General features: G+C 44.7%; 1 protein-coding gene across 4 annotated transcripts in view; it reads left to right on the plus strand.

The window, feature by feature from the left end:
• Positions 1–23557, plus strand: part of KIAA2012 (KIAA2012 ortholog) — a 102696-nt gene that overhangs the window by 75043 nt on the left and 4096 nt on the right. For 3 of the 4 annotated variants that reach the window (XM_032354454.1, XM_032354453.1, XM_032354452.1), the window contains exons 16-21: positions 11448–11532; positions 13469–13625; positions 15510–15624; positions 17096–17424; positions 19709–19712; positions 20083–20240. In XM_032354454.1, coding sequence (XP_032210345.1) covers positions 11448–11532; positions 13469–13625; positions 15510–15624; positions 17096–17424; positions 19709–19712; positions 20083–20150 — 758 coding nt within the window. In that variant the 3' untranslated portion in view covers positions 20151–20240. Of the gene's footprint in view, positions 1–11447; positions 11533–13468; positions 13626–15509; positions 15625–17095; positions 17425–19708; positions 19713–20071; positions 20284–20915; positions 21089–21900; positions 22121–23557 lie in introns of those variants that run through there. The other variant, XM_032354455.1, reaches the window with a different exon arrangement.

Raw genomic sequence — 23557 nt, forward strand, 5'->3', positions numbered from 1 at the left:
TTTTAAATCTTATCACAATAATTGTCTGATGAGGTTTGCACTGGTTCAAAGATGTTCATGCAGAATGACCCCTCCACTTCCTCTCAGGGCCGGAAGTCAGAAAACATGCCAAAATGCCGAGTTCAGACGCTGACGGTTCTTAGTGTATCACAGACCTACTGATGATTGCGTGCTTTTATATCCTCGGGCTTACAGAAAGATTTCTGTCCTGCCAGGGGCAGCAGACTGATGACAGAGAATGGAGACTCTGGGGCATCAGGAACAGGCTGCATGAGCCCCTCCCCATCTCTGATCCCCTTGCTTGCCCACGGGCTCGGATATGCGGGTGCAGGAGCCAAGATTCCCTGCCCAGAGGGTTAATATTCCAGCAGAGGTGGCGACCAGTATCTTTAGAGACCCAGACCTTGCTACCTACCACCCTGGGTGGCCAGAGCTGTTGAAGTGTGGCTCCTCCGAAAATGATAGTACATTTAATACTGATGATTCTAGGAAATATTGGGCCTAGAACTGGGCTTTTTGGCATAGTTCATGTTCCTAGACCTGAGCTCAACTCTAAGCTCTTCGTGGGGGCACCCGTGTATCTGCGTGATGCTACGTTTGGATAGCCCCAGGGAACAGGACTGTTCGCTGTCCTCGCTGCATCTCGTGGGAGTGGAGACGGGCATGTGAGAGACTCTTGTGTTCCCACGGGGTAGACACGTGCTGGCTGGAAAGAAGTGGTGGTTGTTGGCTGTACAAAGGCATCCAGCAGAGGGAGCAAACAGGGGCATACACTCTGCTCCCAAAGCCAGGCAGCTCAGGACTGGGGTCTCCATGCTCTGGGGGCTCCTCTTCCTACTTGGCCGGTCTACAGGGGTGCCTTGCTTGGTTCACATAAAGTGCTCTACAGAGGCTAGCAGCAGCTCTGAGCAGCTGAGTGGAGAACATGGCCTCTGCTGTAACCCCTCTGTGCCTCAGTGTCCCTAACTGGGGCTGAAGACAGTACTCCCCACGTACTGCATGAGACTGCCTGAGGAGTCAATGAACTAATTCACACACAGTAGCCCTTTCACAAATATTAATCTTGACTTGGATATATTAATGATTAAGCGTCTACCCTCTCATGGCCACGGTTTATCAACCTGTGAAATGAAACCACGACTCTTCCTATCTCCTCTAGAACCCATGAGGTGAGGAAGACTGTGAAAACGCACTAGAGATAAATGCGCAAAGTCACGGATTTGGGATTTTACCCTACACTTGATATTTTCCTGTTTACGTATTTTATTATTTCTTTCAGTTGACATTCTAGACAAAAATAATTTTTATACTCATTTTGGAAGATTTCATTGCTAGGGCACCTGGGTCGCTCTGTTGGTTGGCTATGTTGGGTCGCGATCTCAGGGTCATGGGATTGAGCCCTATGTAGGGCCCCGAGCTGGGTGTGGAGCCTGCTTGAAATTCTCTCTTCCTTCTCCCTCTGCCCACCATCCCTCCTTGTGTGCTCTCTCTCTTTCTTTAAAAAAGAATTTTTAAAAATTTAAAAAGATTTTACTTCATTGCTTCTGCATATAAGACAATAGAATATTGTGGTTGCCCAATTTCTAGGTTTGGTCAAGCTTTTAAGCAAAGTTTTTGCTAAAACAAGCCTCCCACCCCCTCCATTTTCAAAGCTGAGTGACAATAGCCAAGGAAACATGTTCCAGTCTTCAGACCTTTCTTATCCTAAGTCACATATGTAGAATGTGAACACTGACGAGACTCCAAGATCTCGGCCAAGTGCAGGGGAGGTTTTAGGCAGTGCAGAACAAGGCAGTCCAAACAGGCTTCCTGGCTCACAGCAGAGCGACGGGCTCTGGCTGAGTTCCGTAAAGGTTATCCAGACAGTCTTTAATGCAGTGAAATATCACTGCAGAAAATTAAAGAAGGCATTTGCCTGTCCTGAATGATAAATGCTAATGTTTAAAAAGGATTTCAAATCTTTGAAGGAAAACAAGACAGCACGCCAAGGAATTCTTTTTTTTAACTATTTAAAGAGCACTCTTCCCCTCCTAGGTCTTACATCTAATGGCTAGGATTTTTCTTCTACACTAAATTAAGTAGTGATCTTCATGCTTAAATTATGAGCAGTGAGTCAGTGCCATCTCCCCGGAGAATACCTTGGATCTCAGATTCGGTGAGGTGACTACATGCCGCTTTTCACCGGACAAACCAAAGAGGGTTCAGAAAATTGCTCATGTTAAATACAAAAGTTTCCTTTCTAACCTCTTTTCCCCAACCCCATGGCCCAAAGAAAGAATAACAATTCAATTCTTGTTTATTTCCTAGGCCAGCAGTTCTCAAACTTCAGGGTGTATCAGAACCCCCTGAGAGGCTGGTTAAAATAGATTTGGGGGCCCTGTCCCCAGAGTTTCCGATTCGATCTGGGTTGAGGTCATGGAATTTACAATTTTAGTAAGTTCGCTAGTGATGCTAATAGCAGTGGCACAGGGACCACACTTTGAGAATCACTGCCTTGGGCCTTGTTTCTAGAATTTATTTCTCTTAAATTTAGCAGCGATTTGATTTCATCTGTTCTTTCAAAAATAATGAGGATGGAAGGAGTAGGGGTACTGTCTAGGCAGCGTCATAGTGATCAAAAGCACTGACAGCAAGTCTGATTCTCTGGGTTCAGGTCCTGGTTTCCCCACTTACTAACTGCAGGCCCTGGAGTGTACTACTGAACTTCTCTGGGCATCTTCTTCTTCATCTGTAAAATGTAGGTACTAATACTGCTTATCTCATAAGGTGACGGAGAGATAAAAGAGTTAATACGTGCAACATATACCAGTGTCTGGCATACAGTAAGTGCTCACTAAAGGCTAACTCTTCATCTATTTCTTGGAAACCTTAATTTAGTAGCCATAAATTGCACCTTGTCAGGAGAGGCTGGTGCTAAGTTGATAACATGATGATTACTTTCTAGATCAGTCTCAGTGATGGTGGAGGGCGGGGCTTGATCTTGGGGGACTGATGGAGTGAGTCCTCTGTGTAAGTCCTTCTTTTCCTTAAGGCCGAGTGTGGGCCGCAGACCCAGTCTGAACGAGGCAGTCTTACCGGCCTCCGCATTCTGTGAGTGTCTCTGGAGCCTTCTCCAACGTTAGTGACGTAACCCCTTCAAGTGCGGCAGAACTTAATATTTTCTTAGGGGTGGGAGGTTTGGGGAGCCCTGCATGAGGTACAGAGGATCCCTAATGAAGAGCCTCAAACAATGGGGAGAAAAGTCGAAACACGTGTCTCACAGAAACCTTTAGAAACCAGTGAGCCACTTCTATTCTGCAACGGGAAAAAAAGGCTCAGAGCTTTATTCAAAAGACAGATGTGTAATAGTTAGGATATTGATTCTAACAAAGGCCAAGATAAAATGACTTCAAATAAGATGGAAGGTTTATTTCTCCCTTGTGGAAAAGTCCAGTCCGGCAGGCAAGGCATAGGACAGCTCGGCCCCCATTCCTTCTCTCTGCAATACCGTTTGCCATTACCCTGCTCTACCTGGTCAGAGCTGGCTCAGCATGTCCTCACCCTCACACAGAAGACATCCGTGTCCTCTGTGTGTGTCCTCTGTGTCCTTCTGTCCTCACACAGAAGACATCAGTGCTGGGCCCACTGCTGCCTGCTAGGAGCACAGTTCCCAGTGGCCCACCTAGCTACAAGGAGAGGTTTAAAAGCCTGTCCTCAGGGGCAGTTCCTGACTCCAGGCATAAAAAGCTCCAGAAGGAGCAAATCTAATGACTTCCCTGCCTGCGCAAAGAAGTAAGGAGTAGCCAGTGTTGCAAAAATTTCTCTTAAAGCTATGGAAAAAATAAAGAGATCAGAAGTGTGTGCCCGGGAGTTGAGATGGTGCCACGGCCCCAGAACCTCCAGCTTGGAAAGTGGTATCCACTTGTGACTTGATGTCAGTCAAGGCTCCTTGCTCCTGATTTGCTCCCTGTGAGGCCTACACAGTCACTGTAGCCTGCCAGGCTCTGCGGTCTGGAGCCCCCGTATTGGGTTCAGAATAATCTGCTGCTTCTTAGCAGCGGAATGAACTACACACTCAGTTACATCTTTATTTTTTGCTCCTGGAAAGTATTTCAAAGTCCTTCTTGGTGGGAAGTGGTCCATCCTTAAGAATGTTTCTGGCTCATTCTGCTTAACTCAAAATGGAAACCCCAGGGAAGTCCCCAGAATCCCAGAACCCAGCTGTTGCCCCTTGATCCTGAAAATTCTCTTCACCTTCCAGGAAGTAAAGCTTATTTCTAACTTGAGACCCAAGTTCATCAAAGCCAAAAAGCAGGGGCGCCTGGGTGGCTCAGTCATTAAGCATCTGCCTTCAGATCAGGACATGATCCCAGGGTGCTGGGATCGAGTCCTGCATTGGGGTCCCTGATCGGCGGGAAGCCTGCTTCTCCCTCTCCCACTCCCCTGCTTGTATTCCTTCTCTCACAGTCTCTCTCTCTCTGTCAAATAAATAAATAAAATCTTAAAAAAAGAAAACGGAAGTTGAAGCTAGAGACAAGGACAACATAAGAAAGGAAATTTACAGACCAATCTCACTTATGATCAAAGATGCAAAACTCCTAAATAAAATATTAGCCAATCAAGTCCTTAAGCTTATATTTAAATATATAATGTTTTATGATATAGGGTGTGTGTGTATGTGTGTGTGTGTGTGTGTGTGTGTGTGTGTGTATCCCAGAAACTCAAAGATGGTCTAATATGGGAACTTCTGTTTATGTAATTCACATCAAGAGATTAAAGGAGAAAAACCTTAGGGTCATCTCACTGGATACAAAAGGAAAAATAAATTTATGATATTCACCCACTCATGATTTAAAATGATCAAAATGGGAACAGAGGAAGACTTGCCAATTTTAATAAAGACTGTCTACCAAAAACCTGCAGTAAACATTCCACTTTAATGGTGGAAATTTTAAAAGAATTCTCTCGAGACAAAGAACTAGGTAGGGTAAGGACGCCCTCTGTCATTGCTTCTATTTCAACATGGGGGTAGCACAGTAGGGAAACCAAAAGAAAGGAAAAAGACAGAAAGAAGGAAATGACAGTGTCATTATCCCCAGACAATAGAATTACTTACATGGAAAATCTGAGGGTCTCTCCGGACAAGTTATTAGAAGACAAAAATTCAACAAGATTACTAAATATAGAACAATACATAAAACTCAATTGTGGAGAAACAATAGCGTGTCAAAACATAAAGCACAATTTATAATGCAATGTTAGGATCGTTGTTATCATGGAAAACCCCAACCATACACCAGGACGAACAGAACAGCACAAGAATCCCATGGGCCCAACTCCTGGCTGATACTGTTCACCCATATCCCCGACCCCTCCCTTCCATTTTATTTTCAAACAAATTTTCCAGTCTTATATCATTTTACCCATATACCCTTGTGTATATATATCTCTTTCTAAAAAACAAGAAAAGACATTTTTGACATAACCCTAATATCACCATTGCACCTAAAAATTAGAACTATTCTTTAATATCATTGAATATTCTGTATTTTCAATGCCATAACTGTCTCATAATGATTATAATTGTTTCAGAGTTTGTTTGTTTGGAGTTGGTTGGTGTGGCCTTTACGTGGCCTTTAATTTCTAAGTTCCCTCCATTTCTTTTCCTTTACCCTCTTTTAGTTTATTTTTAAGAAATTGAGTCACTTGTCCTAAGGAGTTTCCCACAATCTAGATTTCGCTGTTGGCTTCCTCATGGTGTAGTTTAATGTGTTTCTCTGTCTTCTCTATCCCCTGTAACAAAAGTTAGTACTCAGGTCTAGAGACCTGGTCAGATTCAGATTTGGTTTTCCCCTTTAGCAAGACTGTTTCCTGGAAGGCATTGTGTTCTTCCATCAGGAAACGAACGTTTGCTTGATCCCTTCACAAGCCAACAGCTACAGATCCATTCATTCACAGACGTTGTGAAACAGTGTTACTGAAATTCTGTTGTTCCTTCTCCTTGTTACTTGGCAAACTCCTCCCAAAAGAAACAAAACAACTTTTCCTCCTCCACCGCTTGTCCACTGGTACAGTGTATATAGGAATGGAGGATAAATGTAATTTTTAAATACATATGTATAGATAAATGTATATATATCCTACAAATAAATGAAAAAAGGTGTGTGAGATTTGCTTGAAGAAATTACAAAATTTCATTAAATTAAATTAAAAGAGCCAAAAATAGATAGAACATTTTGTATGCTGCTGTATAGAATGTTCACAAATAGGAAGGTAACAATTCTCCCTAAATTAATCTGCAAATTCAGTGCAATTATGGTTTTTCTCAGTCCCCAGTTGGGTTTTTGGAAGAACATAAGTTGATCCCAAAATTCATAAAGGGGTCTAAAATAACCAATAAAATTTTGAAGAAAAACAGAGTCCAAATTCTAAAATATCAAAAATATTAAATATCAAAAACGACTTTAAGGCCTTATGATATTGGCTTAGGGTCAGACAGAAGAAAATAAAGAATCCAGAAATAAATGCATCCACATATGGAAACATTATATGGCAAAAGTATAAAGAATGAAATATATATATGTGTGTGTGTGTATATATATATATATATATATATATATATACTATATAACTATTTTTCAGTATATAATTTTGAAATAACTGGTTATCCAATTTTAAAATCTTTACCTCACAAAATATCAGGTATAATTTTTGAAAAAGCAAAAAATAATTTTTTTAAGATTTTATTTTTAAGTAATCTCTATACCCAGCATGGTATTAGAACTCACAACCCCAAGATCAAGAGTCTCGTGCTCTTCCAACTGAGCCAGCTAGGCACCCCTGAAAAAGCCAAAATTTAAAAATTTTTAGAAGATTTTAAATTTTTTAGAAGAAAATATAGAAGAATATCTTTATGAATTTGGGAAAGGAAAAAATTTGCTACCTATGATTCAAAACATAAACCATAGAGAAAACTATTGACAACCTTGGTTATATTAAAATTTAAAAATTTTTTTTTAAAGATTTTATTTATTTATTTGACAGAGAGAGATCACAAGTAGGCAGAGAGGCAGGCAGAGAGAGAGGAGGAAGCAGGCTCCCTGCTGAGCAGAGAGCCCCATGTGGGACTCGATCCCAGGACCCTGAGATCATGACCTGAGCCGAATGCAGCGGCTTAACCCACTGAGCCACCCAGGCGCCCCAAAATTTAAAATTTTTGACAAGACAGCAAATACAAAGTTAAAAGGCAAGTCACAGTGGTGTGCAACTCTTGATATCGGGTTGTAAGTTTGAGCCCCGTGTTGGGTATAGAGATTACCAAAATAAATAAATAAATAAATAAAAGCTTGAGTGGGGGGGAGACAAATCATAGACAAAAAGACAATATCAGCAGTGCATAAAACCAACAAGGCATTAATATCCAAAATGCAGCAAGAACTGCTACAAATAGAGAAGGAAAAGACAATCAACCCAAATAAAATATGGCTAAAAGATATGAACAGGCAATTAACAGAAGAGGAAACCTAAGTAAATGGCTGTGTAAAAAAAAGTCAACTTTGGGGTGCCTGGGTGGCTCAGTGGGTTAAGCTGCTGCCTTCGGCTCAGGTCATGATCTCAGGGTCCTGGGATCGAGTCCCACATCCGGGCTCTCTGCTCAGCGGGGAGCCTGCTTCCCTCTCTCACTCTCTCTGCCTGCCTCTCTGCCTACTTGTGATCTCTGTCTGTCAAATAAATAAATAAAATCTTAAAAAAAAAAAAAGTCAACTTTGCAGCTAATCAAGATAATTCTAATTCAAACAAAAAATAAAAACAAGAAAAATCATTATATATGTATGTATATACACATGCATATGCATATTGTGGACTTTTACATTTTGGCTAATCTGATATATAATCTATATATGATATATATAATCTCTATATATAATCTGATATATGTTTTATATAATCTACAATCTATATATAATCTATATATCTATATACAGATATGGGTTTGTTTATTTTGGGTTTTTTTTTAAGATTTTATTTATTTGAGGGGCACCTGGGTGGCTCAGTGGCTTAAGCCTCTGCCTTGGGCTCAGGTCATGATCTCAGGGTCCTGGGATGGAGCCCCGCATCGGGCTCTCTGCTCAGCAGGGAACCTGCTTCCTCCTCTCTCTCTGCCTGCCTCTCTGCCTACTTGTGTATCTCTCTCTCTGTCAAATAAATAAATAAAATCTTAAAAAAAAAAAGATTTTATTTGAGAGAAACGGCACAAAGCAAGGAGAGGCAAAGGGAGAAGAAGCAGACTCTCCCTTGAGCAGGAAGCCAACGGCTGGGCTGATCCCAGGACCCCGAGATCACGACCTGAGCGGAAGGCAGATACTCAACCATTGGAGCCACCCAGGTTCCCCAGTGAAGGTCTTACTACCTGCTTCAGAGGAGAAGGGGCAGTGGTCAGAGAATCCTTCTCTCACGTGCTGTTCCTCAAATTCCTTCAGCTTGAAATATTTAATATGCAAAGGTTCTATATTTTGGGGTAGTGTGCCCCATGACAAACACCAAATTTAAGAGAACGGTTACCACCAAGGAAAGAATGAAAGAAACGGGATTGAATGGGATACAAAAAAGTCTTGGACAGTATCTGAAATACTTTATTTCTTTAGAAAAAATGTGAATCGGGATATGGCAAAATGTTAACATTTCACAGAGCTGGGTGGTAAGGACATGGGTGCTCAGTGTTCGCTATTTTTTTCTACACTCTGCATTCGCAAAATATCTTACAGATTCTTGAAAAGCAGTTAAAAAAGTTGTACACTAGTCTATTCCAATACTTCCTAAATACCAGGTTATTATACTAGAGGTGGGGGCGGAGTTGGGGGCGGCTTTTTTGAGGAGCTCTTTTCTAGGGTCCCCCTCCCAGAACTGACCCGGGCTGCAGTTCTAATCAACTTGGTGAAGTTATGCCCATGTAGGACTTTGGGTTTTGGTCAATACAAATGCGCCCTCTGCTGGTCCTATAGTGCTCTGTCCCAAAGTTCAAGAGAGCTGTGAGGAGCTGTGAATGTCATCAGTGCGATGGCTTTACTGAACCAGCCACCTTGGGGCCTGCCACCCCCCCCCCCCCGGCACCCCGCTTCCTCCAGAGTTTCCCCTTATCACAATTCTGTTAATGTTCCATATGATCCAAGACAAAATAAATTCCAAGGTACCACCCCGATCAACCTCCCCAATTTCCCCAAGCACCCCGTACATTAACAATTTTGTCCCCACTGCTAGATCGGGAAATTGATATGGGACACAACACATGCCACCCTTCAAGTTTAAGAATGACAGGAAAAAAAAAAAAAAACAAGTGACAAAGATGCTGTGGGCTGGGAAGGAGTGAAGGTGTCACAGACAACTTTGAATGCTGAAAAATGGATTAACTGTAGGGGTGATGTTGGCAGGATGACAGGTGAATTTTTTCCTTTCCAATCTTTCCTTAAAGGTATAATACCTATAAACAAAATTGAGGAAAAATAAATTCACAGAAGAATCTACTGCTCAAAGAGAAATAGAGACTGCCTATTAGAGTCTTCCTTTTTAGAAGTTTTCTTTTATTTTTTGGTTTTGTTTTATTTTGTGTTAATATCCATCTTCCCCGATAAAATTTAAGCACCCCAAGTCTAGGTGTTTCCATCCTACTCCCCCCTGTATTCCCAGTACCTAACACAATTCCTGGCATGTAGTAAATATCTAATAAGCATGTGACAAATGAAGGAAGGAAATGAACATTTTCTCAGGATAAATCAGTACAAATTTTCTGGGGAACAATTTAGCAGAAAACACTGTGCCTTAAATACTTATATTCTTTAATAATCATAGATGTGAACAAAGAGTAGATCTTTAAATAATCAAAAACATATCTTTCAAGGATATGTCATGCAAAGTTCTTACTAATTATAAAAAATTTGGAACAATCTGAATTTTAAGTTACATTTAGTTAACTCAGTTATGGTACATCTGTACAGTGAAATGTTATGCTGTTATTACAGTCACTTTCAGGAATATTTAATTATAAGGGAAATTCTGATAACAAAAGTAAATTAAAATTATATATACTTTTTAAAATTCCATTAAAATGAGTATATATTATATATGCATGAAAGTGCATACACCAAAATATTTGCAATAATTGTATGTGAGTAGAGTGATCATGGGTGAGGGTTTTTTTGGTTCTTTGTTTATTTCTACCAAGTGCCAACCCTGTTTTATGTATTTTATTTGTATTAACATTTTTTCTTTATTGAGGGATAATTGACATATGATAACTTACACTTATTTAAATTTTATAATTAGGTAGGTTTCTTAAAGTGTTAAATAATACTATTTATTTCTCCTGTAAAGATTTTAATGCAGCCAACATCACTTTTTCTAGTTTTTCTTAAGTTTTTTTTTTTTTAAGATTTTACTTATTTGTTTCATAGACAGAAAGAGATCACAAGCAGGCAGAGAGACAGGCAGAGAGGGTGGGAGAAGCAGGCTCCCTGCTGAGCAGAGAGCCAGATGCGGATGTGGGGCTCGATCCCAGGACTCTGGGATCATGACCTGAGCCGAAGGCAGAGGCCCAACCCACTGAGCCACCCAGGCTAGTTTTTCTTAGGTTTTTAAAAAATATTTTATTTATTTATTTGAGACAGACAGAGAGAGAGAGGGTGCGTGCACACAAGCAGGGGGGAGGCAGCAGGAGAGGGAGAAGCCTATTCCCCGCTGAGCAGGGAGACTGATGTAGAACTTGATCTCAGGACCCTGGGATCATGACCTGAGCCTGAAGGCAGATGCTAAAATGACTGAGCCACCCCATCTTCCCTAATCAATTTCATTTTCAGTGTTATAACCACACTGGGGTTTTAAGAAGAAATCTAAACACACAGAGCCCTCCTAGTCTATTATTTTTTTCTTGTTTTCTTTTATAGCCCTTATTTATTTACATATGTATTTTATAGAGTTCTAACACACTACTCTATAGTTTACATTTTTACTTTTTTATACCATATTTTCCATATTGCTTATCTTTTTAACCATAATTTTAAATGTCAAATTAATGCATCATGAATTGTTTCCTCAATCTCCCACTATTGAGTTGTTTTTAATTTTTCATTATTAATAACAAAGTTATAACAACTTTGGACCAAAATCTTGTTCTTTTGAATTATTTCTTCATGATAAATACCCAGGAGTGAGATCCTGATCAAAGACAGGAACATTTTTCTGGTTCTTGGTACATACTGTCCCATCGCTTTCCCAAAGAGTCTACTAATTGTAATGTCACTTGCTATGGGCCAGCACTGCTTTGTGCAGCATTTGCTTATTTTCTAGGTATAACATACTTCACTGTACTAATCTATGTGTCGTTGACTGCGAACCTAGCAGATGTTTCCCCATGTCTGGGATTGTTTTCTATTACCTCTTGTCCTTTGCATTAAGGATGCTCTTTGTCCTCACAGACCACGAGCTGAGGAGTATGATCCCTGACCCTCTAAGAGCTTCCCTGGCTGACCATGACCCTGATGCAGATACTGTCCGAAAGACGTAAGTGTTCAAAGCTGTAATGACATGGACTGCTCCATTTTTGTTTCATTTTTCTTTGTTTGTTTTAAAGTCACTACTCTACACCCAACCCGGGGCTTGATCTCACGACCCCGGGACCAAGAATTACATTCTCTACTGGCTGAGCTAGCCAAGCACCCCTCCTTTTTCTGTTTGTAATTAATTTAATTTTTGTCTTTTCTAAGCATGAAGATTCTCAGGCTAGCTGCATACTCGAACATCTAGAATGATTGTTTTAGAAACGGAGTCTTGGGGAGGATTATACTGTGACATGCTTCCTCCTTCAACCATATTCTTTGGCTGGGTGGGTGAGGAGTGAAGTTTAACAGCATGGAAACCACTTTCTCCATTTTTCTAAGTAGCTGAGATCTACGAACGGGCCTAGAAAGGAGGAGTCTGTCATCTCAGCCTTGGTTTCTCCTCTCAGCGTTCGGTCGGCTCTGGGTAAAACAAATAGTACTTAATAGTACTAACACAAGTAGCTAACACATAGAAAGTGCTTCCTATGCGCTCTCTGGGCTTATTTGAAGCTCACTGACCAAGGCTCGGCCTATAGCCCCCATCACTTGACCTAAGCCCCATCTGGCATTGGCAGCCAGAACTATAGCCTATTGTGACCCCCCATGAGGTCAGTGACTTGAGAACCTACCCTTGCCTACCCCGTAAGGAGTCTCTCCTGGGTCAAAAAGGCTTTATGCTCTCTACAAACAAAGGGAGGGAGGCACGCTATGGTGTGGAGGCAGCTACCCACAAAATTCCATTTTTTAGCTTTTATACCTCGGCTTTTTCCACCATGGATTCAAATGACTTATAGCAACCCCGTCGCCAAGAAAAAGGTGAGGTGACCAAAAAAGAAAAAAAATTTTGAGCCAGAGGATTAAAAAAAAAGAATACCAATAACACTTCACAGAAGTCACTATAGTCCTTGTAACTAAAGATCAGACTTGCAGTTTTGAATAGAGATTCCTAAATGTGAAAGCAAAAAAAGAAAAAAGAAAGACAGACTGACAGACAAGAAAGATAAGACGAAGAAGCAGCAGCAACACAGTCAGGTTTGTGGTTCTCATTTGCAGCGCACCTGCTCCTCGGGGGAAATCAATGTTTTCCTAGCATTAAATTCTAAAGGATAAATCTTCTGTGGGTTTTTATAGAGTGACATTGAAGGATTTAAAGACTCATATATTTACAGGAAATTCCATTTACCTCATTCAACAAATATTTCTCAAGCTTCTCCAGTAAGGTCCTGTACTAGCGCAGCACAGTGAATGTAATACTGATTTAGCTAGAAAATAAAATGCCCAGAACCAGCGCATTGTTGCTGTCTAAGAGACGGATTCTTGGGGAGGTAGCTGCTGCTGCCGCTTTCCTGAAACCCACGTGGCTATTTTTTAGGGGCCCTTTTGCCCAGAGAACATAAGTCTGTTCTCCTCAAGGCAGAGAGTCAGTGACAGCAATCCTACAGGGGATCACACAGACACAGCACGTGACCTTTTGGTGGCCAGATCTGATCAGGAATAGAATTCCAAAGGGCATAACAGAGTGGATGGATAGTGGCATGTTCCTAAGACAGTCTTTCTTAAAGGTCATTTATTTTCAGCTAAGCCTTTGATAGAAGACCTTTGGTTCGACAACCATGTGTCATTCAACCAAAGGCATAAATACACAACCCCAGAGAGGCAAACTATTTCTTCTGCGCTCTAAATTGAGGATTTAACCGAAGAGAATCTAAAGGGAAGACTCGACTTGTTACTCTACCTTCTTCAGGGCTGTGTTGAGGAAAAGAAGGTTAACCCAAGTGTGTAAAATGTCCATGACAGCGCTGCAGAAATGGGGGCTCAGTGTTTGCTGACTCTTCCTCTTCCTTGTCCAGCAGAGTTTTCGATTCAGTCTGGTCCTGTTGTTTCATTCTTTCTTCAAGGGGCAGAGACTATGATGTACGCCATCTGCCCGGGACACTCCCAGGACACGAGTCCCCAGACAGGCTGGGTCCTGTAGATGCCTCTCTTCTTCCAAGAGGATCGGAGGGGAGGACCGAAGCGAGACTGTTCGACCAGCAGGCTCTAGGCGACCTCAGCGTGAGTGTTAACATCCAGGAGCCTGGTCCAAAGCTTGCTCCCAGTGGGCTCCCATGTACAGTTGCGTAAGTGCTGACTCTGTATGATGGGGATGGCAAAGGGACAAGTGAGAGCTGAAATCCAGTCTGCGGTTCACTCATCACGCCCTGCGTCCCCGCAATGGGCTTCATTCTCCCAAAGGATGGCGTGCCCATGTCTAATTCCTACAAAGGTACTAAAAGGAAACTTCAGTTACCTACACACCACTTCTGGCGCCAGATGTGTGGAGTCTTTCTCCACATCAATCAGTCTCCAGCTCAAAGGACACCAACTGGGTGCCCCATCGTTCAATTCTGACCCTGCCTGGAGTTTGCACAGCCCCCACAGGTGAAGGGCACGGTCCCACGAGACTGCCCCCACTTCAGACACAAGACTTCAGTCACAAGTCCCAGGTTGTCACCAATACATGGAGGGTTCCCACAAGCCCTTTCTCAGTTTTGATAATTCACTAGAATGGTTCACAAACCTCAGAAAGTCATTTCCTTGCTATAATTGACTTATTGCAAAGGACGTTTTAAAGATTTTATTGTTTTTTGTCTTTTTTTAAGATTTTATTTATTTGAAAGAGAGAGGAGGAATGAGTGATCCCAGGGAGGGCCAGAGGGAGAGGGAGAAGCAGGCTCCCCACTGAGCAGGGAGGCCGGCGTGGGGCTCTATCCCAGGACCCTGAGACCATGACCTGAGCCAAAGGCAGATGCTTAACCAACTGAGCCACCCGGGTGCCCCAAACATTTTATTATTAAGTAATCCCTACACCCAACACGGGGCTCGAACTTAGAACCCCAAGCTCAAGAGTTACACACTCCGCCAACTGAGCCAGCCAGGCGCACCTTACAGAGGATATGTTAAGGGATACGTCTGAACAGCCACATGAAAGGGTACATAGGCCAAGGTCGAGAAGAGTCCCAAATGCGAGCGCTTCTGTCTCCATGGAGGTGAGGGTGTGTTCCCCACTCCCTGCACGTGGATGTGTTCACCAACCCCGCAGCAAGCCACACTCATTTGGTTCAGGTTTTACAGAGGCTTCATCAGTACAGGCCTTGATCGATAAAAGCATTGATTAAAGCAAGCTAGCCTGTTCGTCCTCTGAGGTTGGCGGTATTGGGCTGAACGTTCCAACCCTCTAATAACACAGTTGGTTCCCCTGGTAACCAGCACCCCCTCCTAAGGTGCTTTCTAAAATCAACTCATTAACACAATCTCAGGTGTGGTTGGAAAGAGTTGTGTTAATGAAAAGCAAAAGCCACTCTTTCCACATTTATGCTCTAGGAATTACAATGGCTTCAGGAGCTCCATGCCAGAGACTGGCGATCAAGACCAAATACGTATTATGTCAAAATATTACCGGCACTGAGTGGGTAGCCGCGTCCCCACTCTGCCATCCTCTCTTAGGAGGACTCTCCATGGTTGTCCCAGCCCATGGGGAAAGGTGAAGACTGACGTGGTTGTGGTCATCTGCTTGAGAAACTTCTGGAAAGTTAGCAAATGATGCAACAGTGACTAAAGCTGGCTTTGATTTAAACTAAACAATATTTGTAGCAATAGCAATCTATCAAAGTTAAAAATTGCTTCACTTTGATCCAACTCTGTAGATCATGATTTAGCATCAAGAAAGTGTGTTCTGTTCCTCTTTCCTCCTCTGGCATTAGACCCAGCAGGATTAAAGGAAAGGCTGAAGCTGAGCATCTCAGCACCAGCTCCATTCTAAGACTCCCTCTTCTGCTCCATGTGGAACCCACACAAAGCCCATTCGAAGCCGTGCTGTTTTGGTCAACATACTCTTCCTTTGACGGTTTTTTTCTTCCTTGTTTCCTGCACATCATGGTCCTTTTCCTTAATTTTTAGGAGATGGAGTTGATTGGCAAAGCCAAGAGAAAGAAAAGAACCAGGACAGACAAGTCCAAGGCGCCCAAGGGGAGGAAAGAAGGAAAGGTCCACAGGGAAGCAGAGGCCACTGTTGGTAAGGGGGACTGTGCCCTTGACAAGCGACCCAGGAAAAGACACCTAGTGGGGGCTGGGAGGTGTCACAGAGAATCAGCATGAATCCGGTGGGACGAACCACCTGCTTTTGAGTCTTTTGGACTATGTCTGGTTAAGACGCTGTTGCAGCGTTACTTCATGTCAGTATCTTAGGAGAGAGGGAAGAGAGGAAACCAGGCTTGCCTTGAGACTTGCAACAAGAGAGGAAATAATAAAAACATCCCCTAGTTACTGAATACCCACTGTATTGAGAGCCCCACACACGCGACATCATGAAATTCCCAGAACATCGCCCTTAAAGTAAGCATTATTATTATTATTTTTAAAGATTTTATTTATTTATTAGACAGAGATCACAAGTAGGCAGAGAGGCAGCCAGAGAGAGAGAGAGGGAAGCAGGCTTCCCACTGAGCAGAGAGCCCGATGCGGGGCTCGATCCCAGGACCCTGAGATCATGACCTGAGCCGAAGGCAGAGGCTTTAACCCACTGAGGCATCCAGGCACCCCAGTAAGCATTATTATTATTATAAGGCGTAGTGGTTGAGGCTTGAGAGAGATAGGGTGGCTTGCATTAGATCAAACAGACTGGACAGGAATTGGTGGACCCAGACTCGGAGCCTGACGTTTGATTCCAAGTACATGGTCTTACCGTGTCTCTGTGAACGGATAACGATCCTCATTTGAGAACGGGGCATGGGGGAAGGGGAAGGATGAAAGGGGCTCTGAATGAGCACCCCCGCTGCTGTTTTTCTTCTTGGCTCCCTGTGTTGCACTTTCCAAGGAGTGTAGAATCCCATGCTTCTGAAGACCTTAGCTTAAAACTTAACACCCGCTCTTTCCTGGCCATATGACTGAGAAGACCCTCCAGGCACATCAAAGGCTGTCAGAAAGGAAGGGATTGGACTGTCTCGTGGGCCCAATCTATTTTTGAGATTTGCTCTTTAAAGTCTTGCTGACCTTACGTTGTTGTAGCCCATGACTTGGGTTGCATTGGCAGGACTGGGGAAGGGAAATCCTTGTGGTCCCCAGAGGTGAACTGAGGAAGAGTTCGGAGAGGATGGAAGGCTTAAACTCTGCCAGGTTTCAAAACCGCATCTTGAAGCCAGACTCTTGAGGCTTGACTTTCCGTGTGTGTCTGTAGTTTTCCCCCGTGGAGAGTCTTGCTTCTACCGTAGATCAGGATGAAACAGACCTTCTTTAGTAGAAAGACTACTGAATGACAGTTGATCCAAACAGGATAAGGTAGTTTCTCAAAGGGTGGTCTGTGGACTGTCCTTCTCAAAACACTTGGCGTGAACATTAATATGCAGTTTCCTGCAGAATCAGACTCTGGGAGTGGGGCCCAGGAATCTATACCCCAGGTGATTCCACCGAAGTTTAGAAGCTACTGGAAAACAGGCAGAGGTGACATTTACTTAGCTACAACTCTGTCCCCCATTGTTCTTCTCCAGGAAAATCAAAGGAAGCAAAGGCTGAAAAGAAATCAGAATTAATTCCTAAAGAAAAAAAACCAAGAGCCAAAAGGAAAAGTACACAGAAGGAAAGGAATCTGGATGTAGCAGAGCTGAGTGGGCCTGATGTCATTAACTCTAAGGAAACAGAAGACACTACTGAGAGAGGTTTCTCCCCTGCAGAGTCTGTGGTAGAGGACCCTGGGCTCTCCCACGAATATGATGCTCAGGAGAGCCAAGTGTCCATAGACAGAAGATCATCACCTGCCCAGACCGCACCTGCCAACAGGGGATCTCAAGAAGAACGAAGTTACGAGGACCCTTCCAAAGTAAGGTCCAATACTCTCACCTGGGCCAGAGAGATTTCTGTTCTCACTGGTACCACGGCAGAGGTGGGGGAAACTGCCCTGAACCACGTTGCAGTTACTGAAACAGTGCTACTACAGCTTGGTTTCAGTTGTTCTACTTTGATACCGTCTGACCCTTTAAGAAAAGGCACAGCGTGGCAAAGCCCCTCTGAAATGATGTGTTCTGTGAGGTTTCCAAGATGCCACAGCATATACGCAACCCATAAGGAACAAGAAGTTGGCACAGGCTTCACGGTTGCAGGGAAAGGTGGACTTTGACCATCAGAGCCAAGTACCTACCCTCTTTTTTTTTTTTTTAATTTAATTATTAGAGAGCATGAGCAGAGAGAGGGAGAAGCAGACTCCCTGCTGAGCAGAGAGCCTGACATGGGGCTCGATCCCAGGACCCTGAGATCATGACCTGAGCCAAAGGCAGCCTCTTAAGCAACTAAGCCACCCAGGTGCCCCCCCCCAACCCTTGGCCCTACCCCACCCCACCACCACCAAGCACATATCCTTGACTTGGCCTGGCTAGGAGCTCATGTTTTGTTTACCACCCAAAGGCTACAGAAATTCCTCCTTTCCTAAGCTGCTTTTCTGTGGCACATAGCTGTCAGACACGTATCTGTCTGTCTTTACAAGGTGCTGCAGCATATAAAAGTTATTTTGTTTCAGGAGCCTTGATTCTAATGTCAAGTATTTAAGAGAAAAATTGAGTGAGTGTAAGGAAAATTACCCTTGAAAATCTCTGCAATTAATTTTTTTAAAAGATTTTATTGCAGAGGCAGAGGCAGAGGCAGGGGGAGAAGCAGGCTCCCTGCCAAGCAAGGAGCCTGATGTGGGACTTGATCCCAGGACGCTGGGATCATGACCCAAGCTGAAGGCAGACACTTAATCGACTGAGCCACCCAGCCTTCCCTCTACAATGAATTTTTTTTTAAGATTTTATTTATTTATTTGACAGACCGAGATCACAAGTAGGCAGAGAGGAAGGCGGGGGTGGGGGTGGGGAGGCTCCCTGCTAAGCAGAGAGCCCGATGTGGGGCTCGATCCCAGGACCCTGAGATCATGAGCTGAGCCGAGGACTAAGGCTTTAACCCACTGAGCCACTCAGGCGCCCCTACAATGAATTTTTAAAAATACCACACAGATATATCTCTCAGTAAGACCAACACAAGCAAACTTTCTTCTGCTGTTGGAATAAATCTTTTTTTTTTTTAATATTTTGTTTATTTATTTGAGAGAGAGAAAGCATAAGAGGGAAGAAGGTCAGAGGGTGAAGCAGACTCCCCGTGAAGCTGGAGCCCGATGTGGGACTCAATCGCGGGACTCCGGGATCATGACCTGAGCTGAAGGCAGTCGCTTAACCAACTGAGCCACCCAGGTGCCCCCGGAATAAATCAATTTTTTCCACTGGCATGAAGGTGCTGAACTACATTTGTTGTAGGGGAGAAAAAAAGAGTATCTTTGAATGCCACAATTATACTCACAGCTAAACTGCTATGCTTAACCCCACATAAGTTACAGGTGCATATGGTGCAACTCTGCTGAATCTCATTTAATCTTTACGGCCACATTTGTGCGCCAGATGTGATTATCCCCATTTCTCAGACCTCGAAACTGAGGCTTAGAGATAAGCAGCCCAGTTGCCAGAAGTTACGTAACCATCATGCCGTAAAGCCGAGACTTACATCCAGGTCCTTTGACTCTATAAGTAGGGCTCTTGTCAGTTTTAAATTACTATGGTTTTCTTTATTTTATTGCCCACGGTCAACTAAAAAGGGTTTCAGAGAGATTTTTCCTTTATCGTTCCCAATCCTCCTAGCTGCGCAGACTATGGACTTCTGCTCTACACCGCAGGTGAAAATTTTAAGCTGTGGGCAGAACTTTCCTGAATCTGTGAAAGAATCAGAATTTCTTAGATGTATTATCAAGCCAAAGTACTCTGCTGCTCTGCAAAGGCTAATAAGCCGCTTAGTTTCACCCCAAGCGCAGGATACGCAAAGCTCCCATGGAAGAGTTACAGTCAAAGTTTCCCTCCTGGGCTCATTTCTGACAATGTATAGAGGGTGTTAGGGAGAAAAGGAAAGTGAAGACATCCTTCATTTTAGCTGAGAAAACCTTCTGTTTAAAAAGTGGGTTTGCCTGGGACTCAATGTGAGTCTAATACATTGACATCTAAGACCACCTGTGGTAAGTTAGGCTTTATCTAGAACCTGTGCTTCCCAGTCCTGGGTCACCAGAGAAGCTTCTAGAAACCACCAAGGCCCCCCCCCCCACCCAGGTGTTCTCATTGAATTGGTCTGGGAGGGGCCTTGGCCTCAAGTCCGGTTTAAAAGCTCCTTACGTGATTGTAAAGTGCAGCAAGGATCGAAAACTCCAGACGACCATGTGCCAAACGTTATTTTGGCACTTGCCCTACTTCAGTTAACCCCGGTAACAGCCCCAAGAGGAAGACAATATCGGGAAAATTAAGTTGAGACCTCGAAGCGAGTACGAAGCCTGGACCTAGGCCAGTCAGACCGCCCAGCCCCAAGCAGAGGCCACGGTCTGTGCGGAAACCACTGGGGACTCGTCTCGGAGCTGGGGAGGAGGGCAGGCCCCCGAGACAGGCTCTGCCTTTCACCAGAACATTCTGGTTCCTCAGGCCAAGAGGGAGCGAGAGGGAGCTTCCCGGGACAGGCTGCGAGCGGAGAGGGCCGCGATGAGGCACGCAGAGGTGGAGAGGAAGAGAAGGGAACAGGCGGAGCAGCAGCGGCTCCTGGAGGAGCAGCTGGAGAGAGCAGAGAAGATGCAGGAGGAGCTGGAGCTGGAGCAGCGCGCCCGCGCGGAGGAGAAGCGGTGGGTCCCGCAGGCCTCGGCCGCTGGCAGGTCGGGGGCAGCGGGAAAAGCCCAGGTCGACCTCCACTAGCGCCAGGGTTGGTTCTGAGGCTCGTGCCCAGTAGGCAGACAGCACGGCCCGTTCTCTGTTCCCTGTTGGAAGGTACCGGGTTGTTCCTGACCCTGACGGAGCCTCCAGGTTCATGTTCATGGGGTGTTCTTGGAAGGGCTTTGCTTCCCAGCCCAGCAGGCCTTTGCTGAGTCCCTGCATCTGTCTGCATTGTTCTAGATTCTTTTCATAGGCCTTGACTCATTTCATTTACTCTTTCCAACAACCCTGGGAGGCCTCCAGAGTTCTACGGTTCATCTCCTAACAGTGGAAAATGAAGCTTGGGGAAGGAGTGCCCCTGCCCCAGAGCACAGGGCTGTGCGAGGAAACCTGCGGCTTCCAGCTCCAGGCCAGCGGCCTTCTTGCTTCTGCTCTTTGCTTGGCTTCCCTTGGACACCCAGTGTCCTCTGAGTGGCATGTCCCCGTGGCCCGTAGCCTCAAAGCACGCCCCCTACCCCCCGGGGCACTGCCCATGGGTTCGTCTCACGAGGATGTCCCAGTTTGGGCGGCCATTTCCCTGACCATCCCGTGGCTGTTTCCTCAGCCTGAGGAAACAGAGACTCGAAGAAGAACAGCAGCGGCGGGAGGAAGAGGAGAGGAAGCAACAACTCCAGTTGCAGGTGGCCCGGGAGAGGGCCCGGCGGCAGCAGGAGGAGTTCCGGAGGAAACTTCGAGAACTGCAGAGAAGAAAGCAGCAGGAGGAAGCCGAGCGGGCGGGTGAGGAAGGGCTCCTGGAGCCGCCTGCACCTCCTATCTGGGGCAGATGTATTTTTATCCCACTGTGGGTGTGCACTTGACTCTCCCTGGAGTTATTCCTACCCTAAGCCTTGGTGCGTGAAGCAGTCTAAATGCATAAGCTCTTCTTTCTAGAAGGGATGAGTCTGTGTGACCGCAGTGAGCCGAGACACATGATCAAAATAAACACAGACTCACTCGTGGAAAGGACTCTTGGCCGCACTCCCAATTCAGTCACCTCCTGAACTGGGATCCTGCCCCTCCCATGGCCCTTCCAGCATTGCCCAGGGGCTGCCTACATGGGGGCTGGAGCCCTGCTTGCCCATGGAAGCAAACATCTGGGTGGCTTCAGGGCAGCTTTTCACGTGTGGACCTGCACGATCTCTGTGGCCTCACTTGTGAGGCTCAGCATGTGTCAGCAGGTGACCCGCTTCCGGCCGGTCAGCTCAGCCGAGCAAGCACAAAATTTCTCCAGACCCCGACCTGACGCCTCTCCCCAGCTCCCTGCATATTTCCCACGAGTACCTCAGGCTCTGGAAAATTCTCTGCCAAGGTTTTGTACTCATTTTGTACTCATATGTGCACTGCACATAGTACGTGCTTAATAGAGGACTCTTAAATTTGTACATGGACCCCAACTTGATCCCCACAGAGGAGCTGGCAGCTGGCAGGGAAGCCGGCATAGTATCTCCTGGCGAGTCCTTGGGAATCAGACTTGGGGGTTGGGTCTGAGAACTTTCTCCAGGAACAGGACCCCCGTGGAACCTACCCCTCTCCCACTTTCTATTCTGCAGAGGCTGAGAAGCAAAGGCAGAAGGAACTGGAAATGCAGTTAGCAGAGGAAGAAAAACGCCTGCTGGAAATGGCTGAAGAAGAACGGCTGGAGCACCTGCGGAGGAAACAGGAGGCCGAGGAGAAGGCTCGGCTCGAAGCGGAGGAGAGAAGGCAGCGGGAAGAGGAGGCAGCACGGCTGGCCCTGCAGGAAGCCATGACGCGAGCACAGGAGGAAGCCAGGTAGGGGATAGTCGGGCAACAGTTGCCACAGGGAGATGGTTTCAAGGGCTTGATTCCCCATTTGCACGGCCTCCGGACAAGGGAAGTTCTCCCGCTTTCCGTACGCGTGGTTTGGAAGAACTAAAATCCTGAGATTGTTTTGCTGTCGGTATCACAGAATGTCTTCATGGCTTATAGACTTTGTAGTGAAGCTGGAAGGGAGTTTAGATTTCGTCACTCTCAGCCTTCTGGTTTACAGATTAGAAAATTGAGTCCTTAGGAGGCAGGGAGGGATCTTGATCAAGTCGAAGAGTGAGTCAGCAGCCGTGCCAGGACCACATCTGAGACCCCCTGATTCTGAACCACTGCCCTTCTCAGTATTTTCTGGTTACATTCAATGTGCCAAACACTCTTCTGGACACTGAGAATTCAGAAGTAAGCAAAACAGATGTCTCTTCTCCCTTGGCATTTACATTCTGGGGCTGGGGGTAGAAAGACAATTTTTTTTTTAGCTGGCAATAGATGCTAGACAGAAAAAGTTTTAAACGTGTGACAGGATTGCAGGACCCTTCCTTCAGATTGGTTGCCAAGGGCAAAGCTTTTCATAGTTCTATAAGGTGAAACCTGAATGGCAGAGAGCCACATAAACATCTGGGAAGAGACTATCCCAGCAGGTAAACAGTGAGGGCAACGGTTCACAGGAAGGAATGCAACTAGCATGTTGGAAGAATAAAGGAAAGTCATATGGCTGGAACTAAGGGAACAAGGCACAGCTACTTCCAGATGAGATCAGAGAAGTAAGCTAAGACCAGATCTCATGAGAAACTTGTTTGGTGCACTAATTATCAGGGGCCAATGGTATCCCCCCCCATTCTTTTACAATAGTAAAGATCATTTCATCTTTCTGATAATACAATTTCTTGAGCAATGTGGTTTCAATGGACTCTAAAAGCTAGGTGCTCTATCATTGCTTTCTTACGAATTTCCACTCCTTAGAGAAAGCAACAAATAGATATCATTCTTTAGAATCGTCAAAATTGAAGGGTACAGAGACCCAACACAGAAAAGCGTGTGAGTCCAGTCTTGACTGTAACAGTTTACCCACCTCAGATGTGTTTTTCTACAACTTAAGCTGAACCGAAGTGAAAAAGTACTCTTCAGGGGACCAGAAAGCGAAGACAGCCAGAACCATTCTATTTCAAGGGTTTCCACCTCACCTTGAGTTGCTCACCTCCTGGGCTTTTCTCAACTGTTGCCCACCCCAGCTGTGAAGTGAATTCAAAGACAGATTAGGGAAGTCTTGATTCAAAATCAAAATTATGTATTCCATGTGTCAGAGCAGCAGGACTGGGTTCGTAAGTATTGAGACCAAAAGCAAGCTGAATGGTTTTGTAAAGCTAGTCCAAGTAGCTGAAGGCAGAAAACCAAGTAATTAAAGCAGTGAGAGGTATAGCCTCA

This window comes from Mustela erminea, chromosome 8, assembly GCF_009829155.1.
Source record: "Mustela erminea isolate mMusErm1 chromosome 8, mMusErm1.Pri, whole genome shotgun sequence".
NCBI classification, from domain to species: domain Eukaryota; kingdom Metazoa; phylum Chordata; class Mammalia; order Carnivora; family Mustelidae; genus Mustela; species Mustela erminea.